The sequence below is a fragment of the Chelonia mydas genome, chromosome 2 (genome assembly GCF_015237465.2).
Source record: "Chelonia mydas isolate rCheMyd1 chromosome 2, rCheMyd1.pri.v2, whole genome shotgun sequence".
In the NCBI taxonomy this organism is placed as follows: domain Eukaryota; kingdom Metazoa; phylum Chordata; order Testudines; family Cheloniidae; genus Chelonia; species Chelonia mydas.
The window spans coordinates 116,347,098-116,366,918 of NC_057850.1; the positions used below are offsets into that span (position 1 = coordinate 116,347,098).

General features: G+C 44.5%; 1 protein-coding gene across 4 annotated transcripts in view; it reads left to right on the forward strand.

The window, feature by feature from the left end:
- SLC22A23 (solute carrier family 22 member 23) overlaps nucleotides 1–19,821 on the forward strand; it is a 179,439-nt gene that overhangs the window by 18,189 nt on the left and 141,429 nt on the right. For all 4 annotated transcript variants that reach the window (XM_043540179.1, XM_043540180.1, XM_037893218.2 and 1 more), the window contains exon 2: nucleotides 17,983–18,086. Coding sequence is in view for 2 of the 4 variants with exons in the window: in XM_037893218.2 (XP_037749146.1) it covers nucleotides 17,983–18,086 (104 nt within the window). In the remaining 2 variants the exon portion in view is untranslated. The remainder of the gene's footprint in view (nucleotides 1–17,982; nucleotides 18,087–19,821) is intronic.

Consider the following 19,821-nt stretch of genomic DNA (forward strand, 5'->3'; position numbering starts at 1 on the left):
AGCTGAAAACTTAGCAATGACAATTGTAAAACATTGTTTTCCAGTACCTTTCACAGTTGATTCCTGGTGATAAATGCTTTTGCTCCCAGAAATTTCATGGTGCTGGGATGAGGGAATTGGCTAAAGTTGTCTTTAAAAAAAAAAAAAAGAAAAAAAAATTGATGTAAGGATAAATCAATTTTGTGATACTAGAGTGTCATTTTCATCTGAAAAAAACTGTAATATTAAAGATGCATGATTACAGCACAAAAAGACTGGATTTCTTTTCATGGGGGAATAGGCTAAGGGTTAGAGGTACTTTTCCCCTTGTGTTTTTTCAATTGATTGCTCCCTGTGCCATGAGGGGAAATAACTAAAGAGGAAATAGTCACCTTAGAAACTCAGTGTTCAGTTATTTGTGCAACACAGTTTACATCCTTTGTTTTTGTAAATGTCCTAGATAAGATACGATACGCACAGAAGAATTCACATAAATGAAGAATTCCACTGAACTTAAAAGAACACAGTAGCCTCTGGCCTAATGGAAAAAGAGCAATGTTCAGTGCTGCTGCATAGAAGGAGCCATGGGTTCAGGAAGTAAATGGCATCTGTTTACTTTCTGGGCTGGTAGCGATTATACAGATCATAAAGAAAATGGCAAACTTGTGCCTTGATCCTGCTAGCACTTATGTACGTGCTTAGCTTTTAGGCATGCATGTGAGTGTTTGCAGGATTGGGGGAGTTTAGGAGAAGCACACAGTATTGCTGACCTTAAGCATTCAAAAATCATGAGTTGGGCACTAAACAATCATGAAATTAGCTTAAGAAACGTGATTTTAAAAGATTTTTTGATTGTTTTTATTTTCCTTCTGGATTTAGGTTTAACATTTTCGAGATTTTTCTCTGGAAGTATGTGAACTAGAGAAGTGCCTTTTTTTTTTCTTTTCTTTTTTTTTTTTTTTACCAAAAGTAATGTCTCCGATCTTCACAAAATCACAGCTTGGGCTTTAAGAAAAATACCAAATATTACGAAACTTGGATTGAGATCAGATGGCAAAATACTGTACAGTACTTTTGGGGGAATCGGAGCACAGGTTTCTGATGTTCATGGAAACTGAAGGCAAAATGATTGTAAGTGACTGTAATGGGATCGAACCTGGGACCTCTGAAGCTAAATGCATGAGCTAAAAGCCACATGGCTCTTAGCTAAGGCTATAGAGCAGATTTATTAATCTCTCTCTAAGTGGTCTCGGTGTCCCTAGATGGGACAGAACACCACACCCAGGAGGTGTGTGGGTTACAACTGTTTGTAGGCATCATGACAGATCTCCCAGGGCTTTGATGTTAGGCCAAGATCAGTGTTGACTTTATTGAGGTGAAAAAGAGACTCTGATCCCATCAACTGAAGGGCAAGTAATCTGGAAGTGGAAGTCTCGTATTTTTGGGGTGGGTGAATTCTAAGATGCCTGGAGGTAAAGGCATATCCCTGTCTCCAAAAATAAACAGGAGGTGAGAGAGAAGTGGGAGGTTGATGATGCTGCTACTATTAATTTAATCCCTTTAAGCAGTTAGAGCACTGTTTGCGGGACATATGATTAACAAATCAATATTAGCAATGATTGTGTAATTAGTAAACTTCCTTCCTTGTTTTTCATAAAAAGCATGCCAAATCTGTTATCAAATGTATGTACCTCTTACTGGGGCTCAGGAGCAACAAAGCTGCTAATAATGTTAGCTGTTCCTGATAAAACTGAAACCTAAGAGTAGCTGATCTTTAGTGTCATAGTACTAGAATTTCAGAAACGTTTACATGCCTGAGATCTTGCTGGGATGGTCAGTGGATTGTTTGAGGATTTTTCAACAGCATAGGTTTCCAAGATACTGATGATGGAGTTATCAGGGGGTTAATTTTTATAAACTTCCCAGTGTAATTGGCATAGCCATGGAGCAAAGGTATTTTTCCTGATGGCTCAAGAGAAAGAAGAGGCTAACTGTATTAAAGTATAGACAGGAATTCCACTTCTGTTGTTAACTGTTAACTTTAAACTTTGTGTGTAGAGCTTGTATGGGATGTAGTAGAATGTACTAGGTTGGAGTGTGACATTATGCCCCGTATCAGGGGTGGCCAACCTGTGGCTCCAGAGCTGCATGTGGCTCTTCGGAAGTTAATATGCGGCTCCTTGCATAGGTGCTGACTCTGGGGCTGGAGCTACAGGTGCCAACTTTCCACTGCTCAGGCCCTCCCCCACTTCATCCCTTACCCCAAGGCCCCCGCCCCTTCCTGCCCCCTCCCCTGAGCCTGCTGCACCCTTACTCCTCCCTCCGTCATCGCAGAGCCTCCTGTACACTGCGAAACAGCCGATCGCAGTGGGCAGGAGGCACAGGGAGGGAGGGGGAGGCACTGATGGGCAGGGCTGCTGGCGGGCAGGAGGTGCTGAGGATGGTGGGGGCGGGGTTGGCTGATGGGGGCTGCTGATGTATTACTGTGGCTCTTTAGCAATGTACACTGGTAAATTCAGGCTCCTGCTCAGGCTCAGGTTGGCCACCCCTGCCCCATATCTTCATAGAAATATTGTTATGATATTAATATGGCATAACTAAAATATGTTTTGTGCAAGATGGGGATCATGTGAGGTATCATTTATGGAATTATCAATATTCCTACCTTCAGATACAGTTGTAATTGTTACATGTTTCTGTTGTGTATTTGGGCAACACCCAAACCAGAAAGTATGCAGTCAGCCTGGATGAGCCGTTAGGAAGGACAATAGGACTTTGAAGATACTAATCTCCATCTTTCCTGAGAAGTTTCCTGGGATGCTGCTTTGACACTGCAGGGTCATGTGATTGTGTCACCTGGTACAGGATACCATCTTGAAATGCTGGTACTCTTCCATAGGAAGGGGTTGGGGATCAAAACTGGGAAACAAAAGATTCCTGCCATATGCAAATCCTATTTAAGGCTGGGGAGTAAATTAATCTGGGCTCTTCTCCGCTGCCTCCCCACCTAAGAATGAAAACTGCTGAGAACACCTAAAGGAACAAAGCTGGGGGAGGCAGGCGCTGAATCCAGGAGAAAAAGGTCAGCCTGTAAAAGGAATTCCTGGAGATTTAAGCTGCAAGCAGTGTAGTTTTTACCTTCACGAAACTTTGCAACCTCCTTGAAACAACATTTAGGGTGAGAAATTATTTGTAGCCAGTATTCCTGAGTGTATTAAGTTTAGTTTTCATGCTTTGTTTTATGTTCTCAGTAATCTGCTTTGTTCTGTTTGCTATCCCTTATAATCACTTAAAATTTACCTTTTGTAGTTAATAAACTTGGTTTTTGTTTACTTCGATACCTAGTTTGTGCAATTCTTAACTGGGGGAGGTGGGGAGAAAGTTGTGCATATCTTCCTCCACCTTGAGGGAGGGGGTGAATTTCATGAGCTTACGCTATACAGATCTCTATACAACGCAAGACACTATAATTGTGGGTTTACACTCCAGAGGGGGTGTGCACTAGAGTGCTGGGCAATTCCCCGAGCTTAGTCTTCCCACACAGAGCTGATTGCAGACTGAGATTCTACAGCTGGGTGAGTCCCTACCTGTGTTTGTGCTGGAAGGGGGCTTGAGAGCCTGTCACAGCAGCACAGAGTAAGGGGAACCCAGGCTGGTGGGACAGGTGGGCTCAGTGGGACCCCAGCACATCAGGTGGCACCCCAGAAGGGGGGGGTACAACCTGTCACATGAGGGTTCTGGGGAAATATAACGTTTTTTGTTTTGTTTTTCCCTGAACAAGAAAACCATATCTTAGGGCAATTCTATAACTGGGGATGAAACCACAAGATCAAATACAGTCCTCTAGAGTAATGCAATTGACAAATCACAGAATCTAACAAGAACCATAAAATCAATAAATGACTTGGAATTGCACTAGTTTTCCATCTCTCTAGCCACAATAGAGACAGAGCAGATGATAATAGCTTTTCTCAGAGAAAGCCTGCGGTATTTCTAGCATGTTAAAGGCGAGCTGTAGCTGATGGGTTTTATTTACCAAGCTTGTGGGTGGGGGTGCAGCCTATAGAACCTACAATAATGCATCTTTTTAAAAGACAGTGATTTTTATTGCTTATATTGGTTGGAAATGAGGTGAGGGGGAGCCCCATGGTACTAAGTAGCAGTTTAGTGGACCATTCAGTGTAAAATGATTGACAAACACACAGAGCTATTTGGGCCTCTGCCATAGAAACCTGGGGCAAGTAACATTACCTGTGTGTGCCTGCCTTTCCCTGTAAAATGTGGGTGAGCAGACTTGCTTCAAAAGAGTGTTTATAAAGTGTTGGGATGGCAGATGATCACACATACATACGTAGATAATAAAAATGTTAACACATCACCTCAGTGCAATGTTAACATTGAAATATCAAGCTTTAGAAAATCAGGACATTTCAGAAGTTAATGTGGAAATTTCAAAGGGTGACATTTTGGGCAAATTACAAGCATCTGAAAATAGTGTTGCAGAGGATATTTTTTTGGCAACTGTAACTACGGTCCGTGCTAGCACTTGCTGTATTAAACATGACATGAAAAAATTTATTAAATACACAGCTTTGTGATATTCTGCAGAAAAGTAATTTGAAAGATAAGGATGGGAAACTATTTCATAAATACCATATACACAACTTTCTTTGGAGGACTATTAAGCACTTTTTTCAAAGCCCGTAGCTTTGTGGCAATGGTGAATAGTATTTTTAATTATAGGTAGTGACGCCTATAGTTAATGTTGCCTGGCACTTTCCATTTATAAAACCCTACTTTCAGTTGCGTATAACTTTGCCAGGATTGATCTGTTGGGGCTGAAATTTTCTATGTTGGGTGTGTGCCTCAGTCTGAATTGTTTTGAAAAGTGTCAACTAAAATGCAGTTTCCAAGAATGAGGTGAGGCGAAAAATACGTTTTGTCTATGGGTTTAAACAAAATAAATGAATTATACCATTTTGCTGAAAAGCTCTAATGGTTTGGAGCAGGGACTTGAAATTTAGTGGGAGTTGTCAGCTGGTACTTTTTTGCAGTCTCTATGAAAATTTACCCAAATTTTGGCCAAGTTATAAGCCTCCAAGGGTATGTCTACAGGGCAATAAAACACCGGCTGTTGACCCATGTCAGCTGACTCAGGCTCACAAGGCTCAGGCTGCATGGCTATAAAAGTGCATTGTAGATGTTCGGGCTCTGGGATCCACCCCCTTAGTGGGGTCCCAGACCCCAGGCTTCAGCCTGAGCCCGAATGTCTACATTGCAATTTTATAGTCCCGCTAACCTAAATCAGCTGGCAATGTAGACATGCCCCTAGAATCTCAGTCTAGACATGCCCTGTAGAGACTTATTAGCGTTTGCAAGCTAACTATTTATTTAAAGTCTAGGGCTCAGTTTCAGTACTGGTACGGCAGCCATCTATGATGAAGTTGGGAAGATTTACAGATATCTTTTTGCTACTTGGAGTCCAGCATCTTAGAGCAACATGACCCTGAAACAAGGAAACTTGTTTTCCCAAAACCTCAAAAGACTTGTTTGCTTTCTGTGTTTAATTATAACCCTTCTGATCTAGATTTCCAATAACACTTGTTTAAAACTAGCTCTTGGTAACTGAACTCACTGTTTTCCAACTAGATTGAAGTATGTTTGATTACAGTGTAGTGCTTTATGTGATTATTTTTCCTCCCTTCCGCGTCCCTCCTCCCCCACCAACACAAACAACACTCCCCGTTCATAAGATCAGAAACAACTTAGGCAGAGAAAATATTTCAATTAGTGCTGGTCAAAAAGGGGGTGGGGGATTTTTTATTTTTACATTTTAAAAAAAGTTTTCCACTTTTTCCCCTTTAAAATTTCATCATCATTTTTCTAATGTCAAAATTTCAAGTAGCTATATAATTAGTCAAAAGTGATGAAAATTTTACATAAGAACGGCAATGCTCAGTCAGACCAATCACACATCTAACCCAGTATCCTGTCTTCCGACAGTGGCCAGTGCCAGACGCTTCAGAGGGAATGAACAGAACAGGGCAATTATCGAGTGATCCATTCCTTCATCCATTCCCAGCTTCTGGCAGTCAGTAGTTTATGGACAACCCAGATCACGAGATTGCTTCCCTGACCATCTTGGCTAATAGCCATTGATGTATCTATCCTCCATGAACGTGTCTAATTCTGTTTTGAACCCAGTTATACTTTTGACCTTCACAACGTCTCCTGGCAACAGGTTCCACAGGTTGACTGTGTATTCTGTAAAGAAATGCTTCTTATGTTGGTTTGAAACCTGCTGCTTATTAATTTTCATTGGGTGACCCCGGGTTCATGTGTTATGTGAACGGGTAAATAATACTTCCTTATTCACTTTTCTCCACACCATTCACGATTCTATAGATCTTTGTCACACCCCCCCTTAGCACTTTTCAAAGCTTGAACAGTTCCAGTCCTTTTAATCTCTTCTCATGTGGAAACTGTTCCGTATCCCTAATCATTTTTGTTGCCCTTCACTGTACTTTTTCAGTTCTAATAGATCTTGTTTGAGATGGGGTGACCAGAACTGCACTCAGTATTCAAGGTGTGAATGTACCATGGAAGAAAATTTCATGAATATTTCATCAAAATTATTTTTTTTAATTACAAAATGCTGTTGAAATTTTGAAACACTTTAGTTAGTTCTACTGTTGATGTTTGCAATTCACTCCAGCTTTCTCTGGCCATTCTCTTTGACTTGCCTGATCATAACATCAGTTGCCAGATCAACAAACAAAACCATTGGTCTACAGTTAGGTGTTTTGGGGCTACAATTTTCTTTTCACTGTAGGAGTTTGCAATCCCCCACCCCCTTACTTTATGTATCAAATAGGGGCAGTATTTTCAGCTGTATAAATCAGTGTAACTCCATTGTAGTTGATTTACACCAGCTGAAGAGAGAATCAATGAAATACAGGGCTTGAAGGGACCTTGAGAGATCATTTAGTCCAACACCCTCTCCTCCCCCTCCCTCTCCCCTCCCCCCCTCCATCACCAAAAAGGCAGGACTGAGTAAACCTAGACCATCCCTGATAAGTGTTTGTCTAAACCTGTTCTTAAAAACCTTCAATGATGGGGATTCCACAACCTCCCTTGGAAGCCTATAACAGAGCTTAACCGGTATCTTTCGACGAGGCAATCCTGAAGGAAAACATTTCTAGGGAAGATTAGAGCCTCCATGGACGACTGCGATGACGATTGAGAACTTCAGTAGGAGACTGAAATGGTGTGTGAAATCAACTGAGCGTGAAAGACCAAGAAGAGCTAGCGGAAGAATCTCGGAGAATACAAAGACTTTATTGGAGAAGAGGAGGAAAATGAAAAGAAATGGCAGCGACAGGCTTGAGTACTCCCTTCTGTGCAAGCTCATATGAATGAAGTTGAAGGAAGACTTCGAGAAATTTCGAACCAAAAAGCTCCTAAAGGCTGCTGAAGATCGTAAAAGTCTCAAAAAATGCAAAAGGGAACTGGCGTTATACAGGTCGTCATTATCGGCTTTGAAGAACAGGGATGGAAAATCAGTAACTGATCGAAGAGAGATGGAGGCAATTTGCAGGGATTTCTAAACACAGCTGTTTGCATCCCATATAGACGTCCCAGTGCCATCACTTCAACAAACTGATGAACGTATACTCCCGGTTTTCATCAGTGAAGTCCGTCACGCAGCCCATCAAATGAAAGAGGGGGAGGCTCCAGGCAAGGACAGTCTGACTGCAGAAGTGCTTAAGGCAGGAGGTCAGGAACTGTGGAAAGCTCTCACCCAAAGGTTCAGCTGCTACCTGGAAATCCAGAAGATACCGTCCAGTTGGAAAGAGTCCAATGCCATCTTGCTGCATAAGAAAGGCAATCGAGAAAATCTAAAGAACTATCACCTGATCTGCCTGCTTTCGCATATCTATAAGTTGTTCACTAAAATAATGACAAATCAACTGTCACGAAACCTGGATGAACAGCAACCTAGAGAGCAGGCCGGCTTTCGAAGGAATTACAGCACAATAGACCACATCTTCACTCTAAACCAACTACTAGAGGGTTCAAGGGAATACAAGTTCCCTCTGTGTATTGCCTTCGCGGACTACAAGAAGGCATTTGACAGCGTAGAGACTAGCGCTGTTCTTGAAGCTCTTTCAGAACAGGGCATCAGCGCGAAATATATCACATTACTAAAGGAAGCAAACTCTGGCTGCAGCACGGACATATCGCTGTTCGATACTCCCCTCCGAATCCCCATTGAGAAAGGTGTGAAACAAGGAGATACAGTTTCACCAAAGCTATTCACAGCCTGTCTTGAATAGGTTTTTTGAGCAGACTTGAAAGTGGGATTAATGTCAACGGCGAGCAGCTAAACCATCTCAGGTTCGCAGATGATATAGTGCTGATAGCCGAAAATACAGCCCAGCTTGAGAGAATGCTTAAATAACTGAACACAAAAAGTAGTCAAGTCGGATTAAAAATGAATTGGTCGAAAACAAAATACATGAGTTTAGATATTCTGCCAAGAAGCCAAATAACTCTTGGAGGAGAGCAGATCCAACAGGTTGATAAATACGTTTATTTGGGCCAGGAGGTCAACATGCGCCACGATCAGAAAGGCAAACTGTCGCGCAGAAAAAAACCTGGATGGTGCTCATTCAGTGAGATCAAGGACATCCTCCAAGGAAAGATCAGCAAAACAACTCATGCGAATCTTTTTAACTTGACAGTGTTTCCAACGATGTTATATGGCAGTGAAACATGGTTGCTGACAAAGACTGAAGAACATCAACTGTCTGTCACACAGAGGGTGATGGAACGAACATTTTTGGGCATTTTGCTCCATGATCATATCCCCAGTGAAACAATTAGGCAGCAGTCTGGAGTGCAAGACGTTGTCAAAAACAGGGTCAGCAAAATGCGGTGGGCGGGACATGTGGCCCGACTCAGCAACCAACAAATGGACCGCAGCTATATCCAAGTGGTATCCGCAAGAACAGAAATGGCCATGCGGTCAACCTCCAAAGAGGTGGGATGACTTCCGAGCAAGGAGATATGGACAAGCATGGCGAAGGATGGCCAGAGCGAGGGAAGATGTGTTGTGATCGGCTCAGTCTCAACTGATGAAGGACCGACAGTCTACGCAACTAGCCTTATAGTTTAAAGTTTTTTCTCATATCTAACCTAAATCTCCCTTGTTGCAGATAGGATCTGGCCCTAAAAGCTCAGTACTTCAGATTTGCTAGTTTAAATGTGTATCCTTGTTGCTGATGATTGGAAGGTGCGCAAAGAGTGTACAGTGTTGTAGTTGTGCGGATCTAGGGGTAGAAAAAACTGTTAATAAATATGGGCTGTGACTCTTAAGAATTATGGATGTCAGCAAACCACCAGAAGCAGAACTTCAAATGTAATAGTTGATCTGGCATGTCGCCTTCTTTTGGTCATTTTCATGTGGCATGACTGCATGGCTATTTCAGTTCAGCATTTTTTATTATTTCTAGTGTGTTTGCTTATTTTAAAAACTTCCTTATGCAAAAAGTGTGGTCAGCCTGCATCCCTCTTATGAAGGAAGATGCATTTTTTAAAGTGGTTTTAAATGGTTTTAATGTCTCTGTCTTGTGACATGGCAATTCTGGGAACCAGCTGCTGCTCAGCTCTTCCGTAGTGCAAGGGAATCTTATTTCATCTATGCTTAAAGAAAAAATGAGCCCATGTACAGGCATTATGGTGCCGTGTACCGACTCTTGCTTGTTCTTTCTTTGTTGGAAGGGGTGGTGATTGTCTGAGCAGCTTGCTTTGCGAGCTTGAATCATGTCACTCTTCTCTGTTAGAGTCTCTTCTTGCTCCTAAAGGCAGATTATTAGTTTCTGTTGGAAATGCCTCAGATAGTGAGATACTATACTGAAGAAACTCCATAATGATGTCTCAACAGAATTTATGGTGGAGGTCTTCCTGTAAGCATCTAGAGACAGGGTTGCCTTTTCATATATTTAGCATGCCCTCTAAATCATAATACAAAATGAATAATTTGAAATACAGTTTGATAACAAAAACTGTAGTTCTAGTTTCTGGATCATTTGTTTAAATACATGCCTTTAAAGTAGTTTTTAACTTCTCTCACCCATTCCCAAGCATTATTTTTTGCAAGGGTGTTATGCAGTAGGTATGGAGAGAAAAGACAGATTCAGAGATTTGCAGGAAAAACTGTCAGGATTTGGTGACCGCCTGGATCTAGGGGGAAGGAGGAGAGTGGGGAATTGGAAATGACCTTAGGGCAGTAAGCCTAGGTGAGGTGCAAAATCTGGATAGAGGTTTTTGATGCTGTTTAATAGCATAGTGAATGCAGACTACTCCTGAGGTAATTCTGCACCAAAAAAAAAAAAAAAATTCTTCACACAGTATTTTAAAATTCTGCATTTTTTTGTCAATAAATAAATGTGGAGGCTCCAGCATGGCAGTGGGGAGCAGAGGCTACTGGCTGCACAGAGGTGGGAGATCACCCTGCAATTTCCTCCCCCCATCTCTCCGGGATATAGACTCAGCGGTTTGGCTGCACCGTACCCTGACACAGTGCAAGGGCCAGGCCTGCCCCAGAAATACCCCAAGGCCCTTTCCCTCCATGCCATGTGCACCAGGTATGGGACAGGCAGGCTCAGCCCAGCAGGATCCAAGCATGGAGAGGTTTAGTGGGCGGGGGAGGAGGGGATCCAGGTGTGGATTGAGAGGGTTCTGTGTGGGGAGTCCAGGTACAGTGGGGATCTGGATGCACAGGGGCTCTTGGGGTGGGGGTCTGGGTGCATGGGCAATGGGACTCTGCAGGGGGGTCCAGGTGAAGGTGGCTGGGGCTCAGTGGGGGGGGTCTGGGTGTGGTGGAGCTCAGCAGGGGGGTCTGGTGCTTGGGGAGTGAAGCTTGGTGGCGGGGTGGTCTGGGTGCAGCTGGTTGGGGCTCAGTGGAGTGGGGGGTCCAGATGTGTGGGGTTTGTTGGGGTGGGTTAGAGTATGGGGGGTCTCTGTGGGGGTGGTCTAGGTGCAGGGGCAGAGGTCCAGATACAGAAGGGAAGGAATGGGGGGTGGGTTTCTGGGTGGGGAAGGAGGGTGAGGCTCATATCATGGGGGCCAGATGCACAGGGGTTGGGTGAATGGGGGAGCAGCTCCCCGTACAGTGACAGAAAGGGAAGAACCTTTATTGATACACTAGTCACCTTAATAATTAACAAACTTAGGGCCACGTTCTGAGGCAGAGTTTCAACTGACTTCATTGTGAGTCATGAATTGGTAAACACTGAGTAAGACCTCTATGGATTTGGCCTGTGGTAAGGAGGTTATGAGAGAGTTACTTTTCAGGTGTTTAAGTTTTTGTCAGACACACAATGAGAGGAAGCATCAGAATAATCTGGTTTAGTTTTAGCTTATGGTGTGGTGGCTCATCTAAATCAGGTAAATGTTAGGATCCTAGGTTTTGCCAAAAAGTACGGTTACATTATAGAAACACCTGCAACTTGTTACCAACAATGTATCAACATGTGGCAAGCTCTTTAAATTGCTGTGGTGTTGCAAACTGACTTGGTACTGCTGAATTCTTTAGGATTTCTTCAGTCATTTTGAAACACAATGTTAAATGTAACAATTGTAATCTATTACCTCAAATGGTCATTTCATCCCATCTCCCAAACCAGGCGGGGTTGGATGGGAGACATCCAGGGCAGGTCCAAGGAGCTGTTGTAAAAGGTGTCATAGACTCAGCATGCAGCACTCTTCCTTCTGGGTCAATATTGTACTAACTCCCCACTGCGGTGTTGGGGGTACCGCGCTGCCAGAGGAGCTCTCTTTTGTTAAAATGTGAATATGGTATATCCATCTTCACCACTGTCATGTGATTAGGATATGTTTTGTCCACAGTATGCCTTTTGAGGTATCCTTCTAAAAGTCTTGATCTGCTAGACATTAACATCTCATTGGATTGTATGTGCTATCATCCTTGGTAAAGTTATGAAGTTTGGCGCTGTGTGTGTTACTGAAACATGTTGTGAGGTTGAAAACACCCACAAGCAGCCTTTCAGGTACAATAGTAAAAAGGCCAAACAAAGTTAATGGCTTATTGAGGAAATCATAGAATATTAGGGTTGGAAGAGACCTCAGGAGGTCATCTAGTCCAATCCCCTGCTCAAAGCAGGGCCAACATGAACTAAATCCTCCCAGCCAAGGCTTTGTCAAGCTGGGCCTTAAAAACATCTAAGGATGGAGATTCCACCACCTCCTTAGGTAACCCATTCCAGTGCTTCACCACCCTCTTAGTGAAATAGTGTTTCCTAATATCCAACATAGACCTCCCCCACTGCAACTTGAGAACATTGCTCCTTGTTTTGTCATCTGCCACCACTGAGAACAGCCTAGCTCCATCCTCTTTGGAACCCCCCTTGAGGTAATTGAAAGCTGCTGTCAAATCCCCCCTCACTCTTCTCTTCTCCAGACTAAATAACCCCAGTTCCCTCAACCTCTCCTCATAAGTCACGTGCCCCAGCCCCCTAATCATTTTCGTTGCCCTCCGCTGGACTCTCTCCAATTTGTCCACATCCCTTCTGTAGTGGGGGGGACCAAAACTGGATGCAATACTCCATGTGTGGCATCACCAGTGCCGAATAGAGGGTAATAATCACATCCCTTGATCTGCTGACAGTGCTCCTACTAATACAGACCAATATGCCATTGGCCTTCTTGGCAACAAGGGCACACTGTTGACTCACATCCAGCTTCTCATCCACTGTAATCCCCAGGTCCTTTTCTGCAGAACTGCTGCTTAGCCAGTCGGTCCCCAGCCTATAATGGTGCATGGGATTCTCCCTTCCTAAGTGCAGGACTCTGCACTTGTCCTTGTTGAGTCTCATCAGATTTCTTTTGGCCCAATCCTCCAAGTTGTCTAGGTCACTCTGGACTCTATCCCTTTCCTCCATCGTATCTACCTCTCCCCTCAGTTTAGTGTCATCCACGAACTTGCTGAGGGTGCAGTTAATCCCATCCTACAGATCATTAATGAAGATATTGAACAAAACCGGCCCCAGGACTGACCTCTGGGGCACTCTGCATGATACCGGCTGCCAACTAGACATTGAGCCGTTGATCACTATCCATTGAGCACCACAATCTAGGCAGCTTTCTGTCCACCTTATAGTCCATTCATCCAATCCATACTTTTTTAACTTGCTGGCAAGAATACTGTGGGAGACCGTATAAAAAGCTTTGCTAAAGTCAAGATATAGCACATCCACCGCTTTCCCCATATCCACAGAGCCAGTTATCTCATCATAGAAGGCAATCAGGTTGGTCAGGCATGACTTGCCCTTGGTGAATCCATGTTGACTGTTCCTGACCACACAAGCACAAGGATTACCCTGGGAACTGTGTACAATAGAAACCTCTCAGAGAGCACAACACAATGGGAACTGTTTGACCCAGGGCACAGCAAAAGAGCTTTCCAGCAGGTGGGAAGAAGATATAAAAGGGGGGAAATGACATCATGATGGTACCTCACTCTCCCTACAACAACACACCTGGAAACACTGGAGGAATAAAGACTGAACAGGGGGGAGGTGATGGTCCCAGGCTAAGGGATTGCTAGCCTGTGTATGAAAACCTGGAAACCCCAAGCTGCAGAGCCAAGGCAGTTTGTGCCTTAAGAATCTGCCAGGCTGTTTATCACTCAGGGTGAGAATTTGCTAATTCACATCCTCCCTATCTAGTGTGTTATGCTCAGTTTGCGGTTTTGTTTATTTACTAGGTAATCTGCTTTATTCTGTTTGCTATCACTTATAATCACTTAACATCTACCCTTTTGTAGTTAATAAACTTATTTTATGTTTTAATCCAAACCAGTGTGCATTTGACTAAGGGCTCTGGGGAAAATCTCAGCTTGGTTACCACAAATGTGCATGTCCTCTTCACATTGAGGGAGAGGCGGACCGGTAGTTAAACCCATATACTGGCCAGATTTGACCAGGGCAGGATGGTACTGCTCTGGGGTCCTAGGCTGGGAAGCGGAGTGTGTCCCTACCTATGTGAATGCTGGTGAAAGTGCAAGCTTGGAGGGCTTTGCAACTTGTCACAGCAGCACAGTGTGAGAGGGAGTCCAGGCTGGTGTGGGTCAGAAGGCTCAGTGGCACCCCAGTTCCAGGTGACACCCTGGGGGGAACCTGTCACGCAGTCCTTTTGAGGTTATTGATCCTAGGGTATTATTTGCAAGAGGAGGGGTGTTATGCTTGGTATCCTGGCCAAATTCCAATCTGAGTAAAAGAATCTCCCAATGTAAATTCCTCTGAAATTTCAGTTAAATATAGTAGTCCTCATGTCTTATCCTAGGGCTTCATCTTGCAAACATTTAAACACATGAGTACCTTTTCTCCCCCAGAATAAATTACTGTTCTTCTTAGAGTGCTTGCTCATGTCCATTTCATATGAGGTGTGTGTGCTCACCACATGCACTGGTGCCGGAAAATTTTCCCTCTGTGGCATCAGTAGTGGACCGACTCTGGCACCTTCTGGAGTGGTGTGCACATGCTGTGGTATAAGGAGTGTCACTGGCTCCCCCCACCCTCAGTTCCTTCTTGCCGCCAGTATTGGTGCTGAAACGTCTGCTGCTTCGGCTAGCCCTTTTCACTTTGTTCAGTATTTCAAACTTTCTTGTAAAATAGTTGTACATAGTTAACAGTTTCCCTTAGTGTTAGTGTTTTACTTAGTTGGTCCCGAATGGGACTTAGCCTAGGGATGGGGCATGACCCAGTCCCTAGGCTTTAAGCCCTGCGATCACTGCAAGAAACTGATGCCCATCAGCAATCCGCAAAACAGTTGTTTCAGATGTCTTGGTGGGTCGCATATAAGCGACAAGTGCCATATTTGAAAGTCCTTCAAACCTTGGACTAAGAAGGAGAGGGACTTCTGCCTCAAAGCGCTCCTCATGGAGTCAGTACTAACTCCAGCACCGGAGCAGTCGCGGTGCAACTCTGCCCCGAGCACCACAGCATTGGGGCAGAGTGCCCCATCTGCGCCGATCCCCGTCCCTGGCGTCTTCCAAGAGGCTAAAGAAGACCGGGAGAGGAAGATCTCCTACATCCCTGCTAGGAGAAGGAGAGGGCAGGAGGGGAGCCAAGGCCCAAGGAGGACGGCTTGATACCTCCTACCAGGAGTCAGGCCCCAGCTCAGGTTGAGTGGTCCCGCCCACCCCGACCCATGTCTGCCACACCGGACAGTGACGGGGGCCTTCATCAGTTAGAGGTCCCGTCGACGCCCTGCAGGCAGCGCAGGATATCCTGGCACTATTGGTGCCGCCCACACCGGTTACAGCAGTACCCTGGTCTAAGGGTAAACCCGCCTTGGGTCCTTTCTATAGGTCCCCAATCTCAGTGGCACCGTTCCCCATTGCAGGGGACGTTCCTCCGGTGCTTGCTCGCATGGAGCCACCAGGCCTCGAAGGCAGAGAGGCAGGCTCAGTGAAGCCCTCATCAGTCTCCGGACTCAGGGCACTGCTCGCAAGGTTCGAGGCGTGCCTCGCTTGTGACATGGCACAGGTCTGCAGAGGGTCCACCCTTCCTGGCATCAACAGCACTGGGATCAGCCCAGTGCTTTACCCATGGCTCGGTACTGGTCGCAGGCCCAAGACAGTCGGTCTCAGCAGTGGAGTTATCAGCTCGCTGATACGCATCACTGTGTCATGGATCCCCTAGATCGGGGAGTAGGTTCTTCCTGGTGACCGACCCCGCTCCAGCTCCCGGTCCCGCTCTAGATCCCGGTACCAGTTGAGCAGCATGACTGAGGTGTAGATCACTGGGACGTCGTCACCAATCCACCAAACCCCGCCGGTCTCCAAGGACTCGCAGAAGGGACTTGTCCCGAGCAGATAGCTACCTGTCCAGGCGCATACAACGACAAAGTTCAACTGCGACCCCATCTGGCCTTTCTGCCAAAGCTGGTGTCTTCCTTCCGTGTCAATCAAGACATCTTCCTCCCGGTGTTTTGTCCCAAGCTGCACATCACTAATGAGGAAAGGAGGTTGCACGCCCTGACATCAGATGTGCTCTGCCGTCTTACCCAGAGTGTACCAAGCCCATCCCCAGGTCAACCCAGCTCTTCATCACAACAGCAGACAGGATAAAGGGCCTTCTGGTGTCATCCCAGGATTTCCACCTGGATCACCACCTGCATCCGGACCTGTTACGAGCTAGCACAGGTCTCACTGATGCTGATCACGAGGGCCCATTCAACCAGAGCTCAGGTGTCCTCAGCAGTCTTCCTGGCACACATTCCCATCCAGGACATTTGCAGAACCATGGCATGGTCTTTGGTTCACACATTTACGGTGCATTACGCCCTCACACAACAGGGCATAGATGACGCTGGGTTCGGCAGAGCTGTGTTGCAATCTACACGTCCATGAACTCTTACCTGCCTCCACTGGTACTGCTTGGGAATCACCTAATAGGGAATGGACAGGAGCAAGCACTTGAAGAAGAAAAGACAGTTATCTGTTCCATAACTAGTGTTCTTTGAGGTGTGTTGCTCATGTCTGTTCCATGAGCTGCCCTCCGTCCCCACTGTCAGAGTTTCCAGCAAGAAGGAACTGGGGTGAGGTGGGGGGGGAGCTGGCAGCCAGGGCCGGCTCTAGGCACCAGCAAAACAAGCAGGTGCTTGGGGTGGCACGTTTCTAGGGGTGGCATTCCAGCGCCGGCCATGCCACCCCTAGAAATGTGCCCCAGCTCGCCTCTGCTCCACCTCTGCCTCCTCCTGCTCCCCTGAGCGAGCTGCCTGGGAGAGAGGGCGGAGGCGGAGGTGATCTGGGGCCGGGAGCCGTTCCTCTACCCCCCCCCCCCCCCGTTACTTCCTGCGCCTCCCCCCCCCGACCCTCCCTCACCTCCGCTCCACCCGCTCCCCTGAATGCGCTGCCTCTCCCTCGCCGGAGAGGGACGGGGGAGAAGCGGAGCGGCGGCGTGTTCAGGGGAGCAGGCAGAGCGGAGGTGAGCTAGGACAGGGGGTTGCGGGGGAGGAGGTGGGGCCGAGTTGGGGCGGAGCCGGGGGTGGGGGAGGCACGAAATAAAAGCGGGGGCTTGAGGACATGTTTGTATTGAAGTTACTGGGATCCAGGAGAGGAAACTGATGTGAGGCCACTTGCAGGTTGCCCTGGGGTCATGAAGGGTCGCTCGGGAGGAGACCACTCATTTACACTCCCGCTTTGGAGTACAATTTCAGCAACTGAGATGGTTTTAGAGTGCAATTCCAGCACCTTCTTATCCTGGCACCGTAAAACGGCACTGTGGAAAGAGCTGAATCAGGCAGACACACTCTCGCACTTGATTCTCCTGCTGCTCTTCTTACCTCTGTGTCAATAAAACGTAGCCTTTCCTAAGTGCAGGCTGTTTTTCTTACACCATCGTCCCATCTTACTCTAGAGAAAGTGGAGTACTGATGGGGGCTACTATACTGTGTTGCAAAAAGTTTACCATCAATTGATCTGAAGTAGCCTGAACCTGGTGACTCTGAGGCCTGCTACAAAACTGATCGTCTTCCCCAGGCATTTGAAAACAGGATTAGGGAAATCTGAGATTTGAAATTGTCTGACTTCCTGGTGATGGTTTACATAGAATTCTGCTGCTGACATGTTGGGGTATTATTTGGATATATTTTTAAGTTAGTTCAAGACTACCTAGAACATATGGATAGATGCCCATTTTTATAAATCCAAATAAACAAACTTGGGAAGAAAGATTTAATGACCAAACTTATTAGTGTATAACTAAGCACCTGATCCAACTCTCACCAAAGTAAAGGAGAGTCTTTTCATTCCCAGTCATGTGAGTTGGATGTGGACTTGAATAATGAATTAAGAATATTTTTAAGTGTGAATGCTAAAATTGAAAAGAACACCTACAACAACATCTGTATGTTTAAATGCACCAGAGAGGAATCAAGTATGTTTCAATGTACTTATCTCTTTTCTTCTTTCAGTGGGATCTCGTTTGTGAATCTTCCTGGAAAGTCCATATTGCTAAATTCTCCCTACTGGTAGGCTTAATCTTTGGCTACTTGATAACAGGATGTATAGCTGACTGGTGAGTGAAAAATCTTTTAATGCTATATCATTTAAATGAATAAAGATGCTAAGTTTCTCTCTAGAACTTTTTTAAAAGTTCCTATTCAGGAAGAACCTTTTAATAATTAGATCTGCAGACCTCTGAAAAGAGTAGCATGAATTGGCAGTACAAAATTGTTTTAATTGCTTGGGCTGAGTTACTTATAGCATGATAAATAACAAAAGGAAAATACTTAACTATTGACTTCTAATTATTTGCTGTTGACACACTTTGGTACTGCTGTCATGACAGAGCAGAATTAAATATTTTCTAATTATTTAAAAATGGAGCGTTTGTTTTAGATAGCACTAGCCTCTAGTGTTCTGTCAAATAGATACTACAATCACAAATTACTTTTTAGCCATATTTGCTGGTAAAAGGGACAGTGTCAACTCACATTTGGCCCAGAATGCTCATCTTATTTTTAAAAGGCCTTTACAAACCTTTCCACTGTTTTGCTATTTTTTAAAAGTTGTTTTGAAACAAATGAACATTCCCTTGCAATGTTTGAAACCCAAATATTGCAGCATTAAGAACATACATATCTGCATTTCTCAAAGTGTGGGGGTATGTCCCTCTGGATTACTGGGGAATGGGAACATCGATAGAACTCTCAATTATTGTCCAGAATCTGCTTTCACTTTAAAAAAAAAAAATCTCTAGCTGGTATGATTACAAAGAAAAACTTTATGCTGTAAGCAAAGTGATATATGCTTGAGCTTGCAGAAAGCCTGAAACAATAGCTTTATGGTATGAACCCGCCCCATTCATTCCAGTGGATGCTAACTCAGTTGTCAATTATTATATTTTTTTCACTACTGATTGAAGCATGGAAGAGATGAGAGGAGATGTGGTGTTATGAAGATTTACATGATTACTGCTCACTTTGGTGCCATACCTCACAGCTGTGAGGAGGCGAACCCTGCTGCATGTGTGAAGCAACGTGGCCCAAAGCTTCACAGCATCTTAATTTCAATTTTAAATAATAAAATAATGTGGCACTGAAATATTTATTTAATGTCCAGTATTAAATATTCATTGCTCCTCAAAATAAAGCCTTATGGATATGTATGATGGCATATAGTTTTATTTCATTTAAATAAAATTCTAAAATTAGGGTAGATCTTAAACAACATGTGACAGAATTGTGGGGAGATGGGTGAGAGTATATGATTTGTTTCATTGCCCTGCAGAAGGGTGTGGGTAGGGTGCTCAGCTTTTAAAAGTTTGGGAAAAACAGATGTAAGTGATCAAATTTACAAAAGGGAAACTGACTTAATTTATTTGCATTGTCTAAGTTGAGAGAAATGCATGAAATGAGAGAGCATAAATAGTGACATAAATTGGATTTTGAAAATTTTCACTTTTAATAATCTGAGCTTATGGTAGTTACCTAGATAAAGAAATTTGTTTGCAGCATACAGATTTTTAAGTTGATGGTGTTCCTTTAGAAGGAAACTTCTAAAGCTATAAGTGATGACCGCATGACACTATAGTGATTTTCATTCACTAAGTAATAAGCTGTGTGGGTAGGTATAGGTGGAAGATCTATGGGATCCAGCATGTGGAGACTCCATTTATTCAAACTGGGGACCAAATCCTTATCCAACAACCAGTGCATTATGGATGGTAGCACGTGTTCTAATACAGTGTGGTATGGGCAGTTTGTCACACTCTGGGCTAGCATAATGTGCTACCAAAAAAAACGTTTACT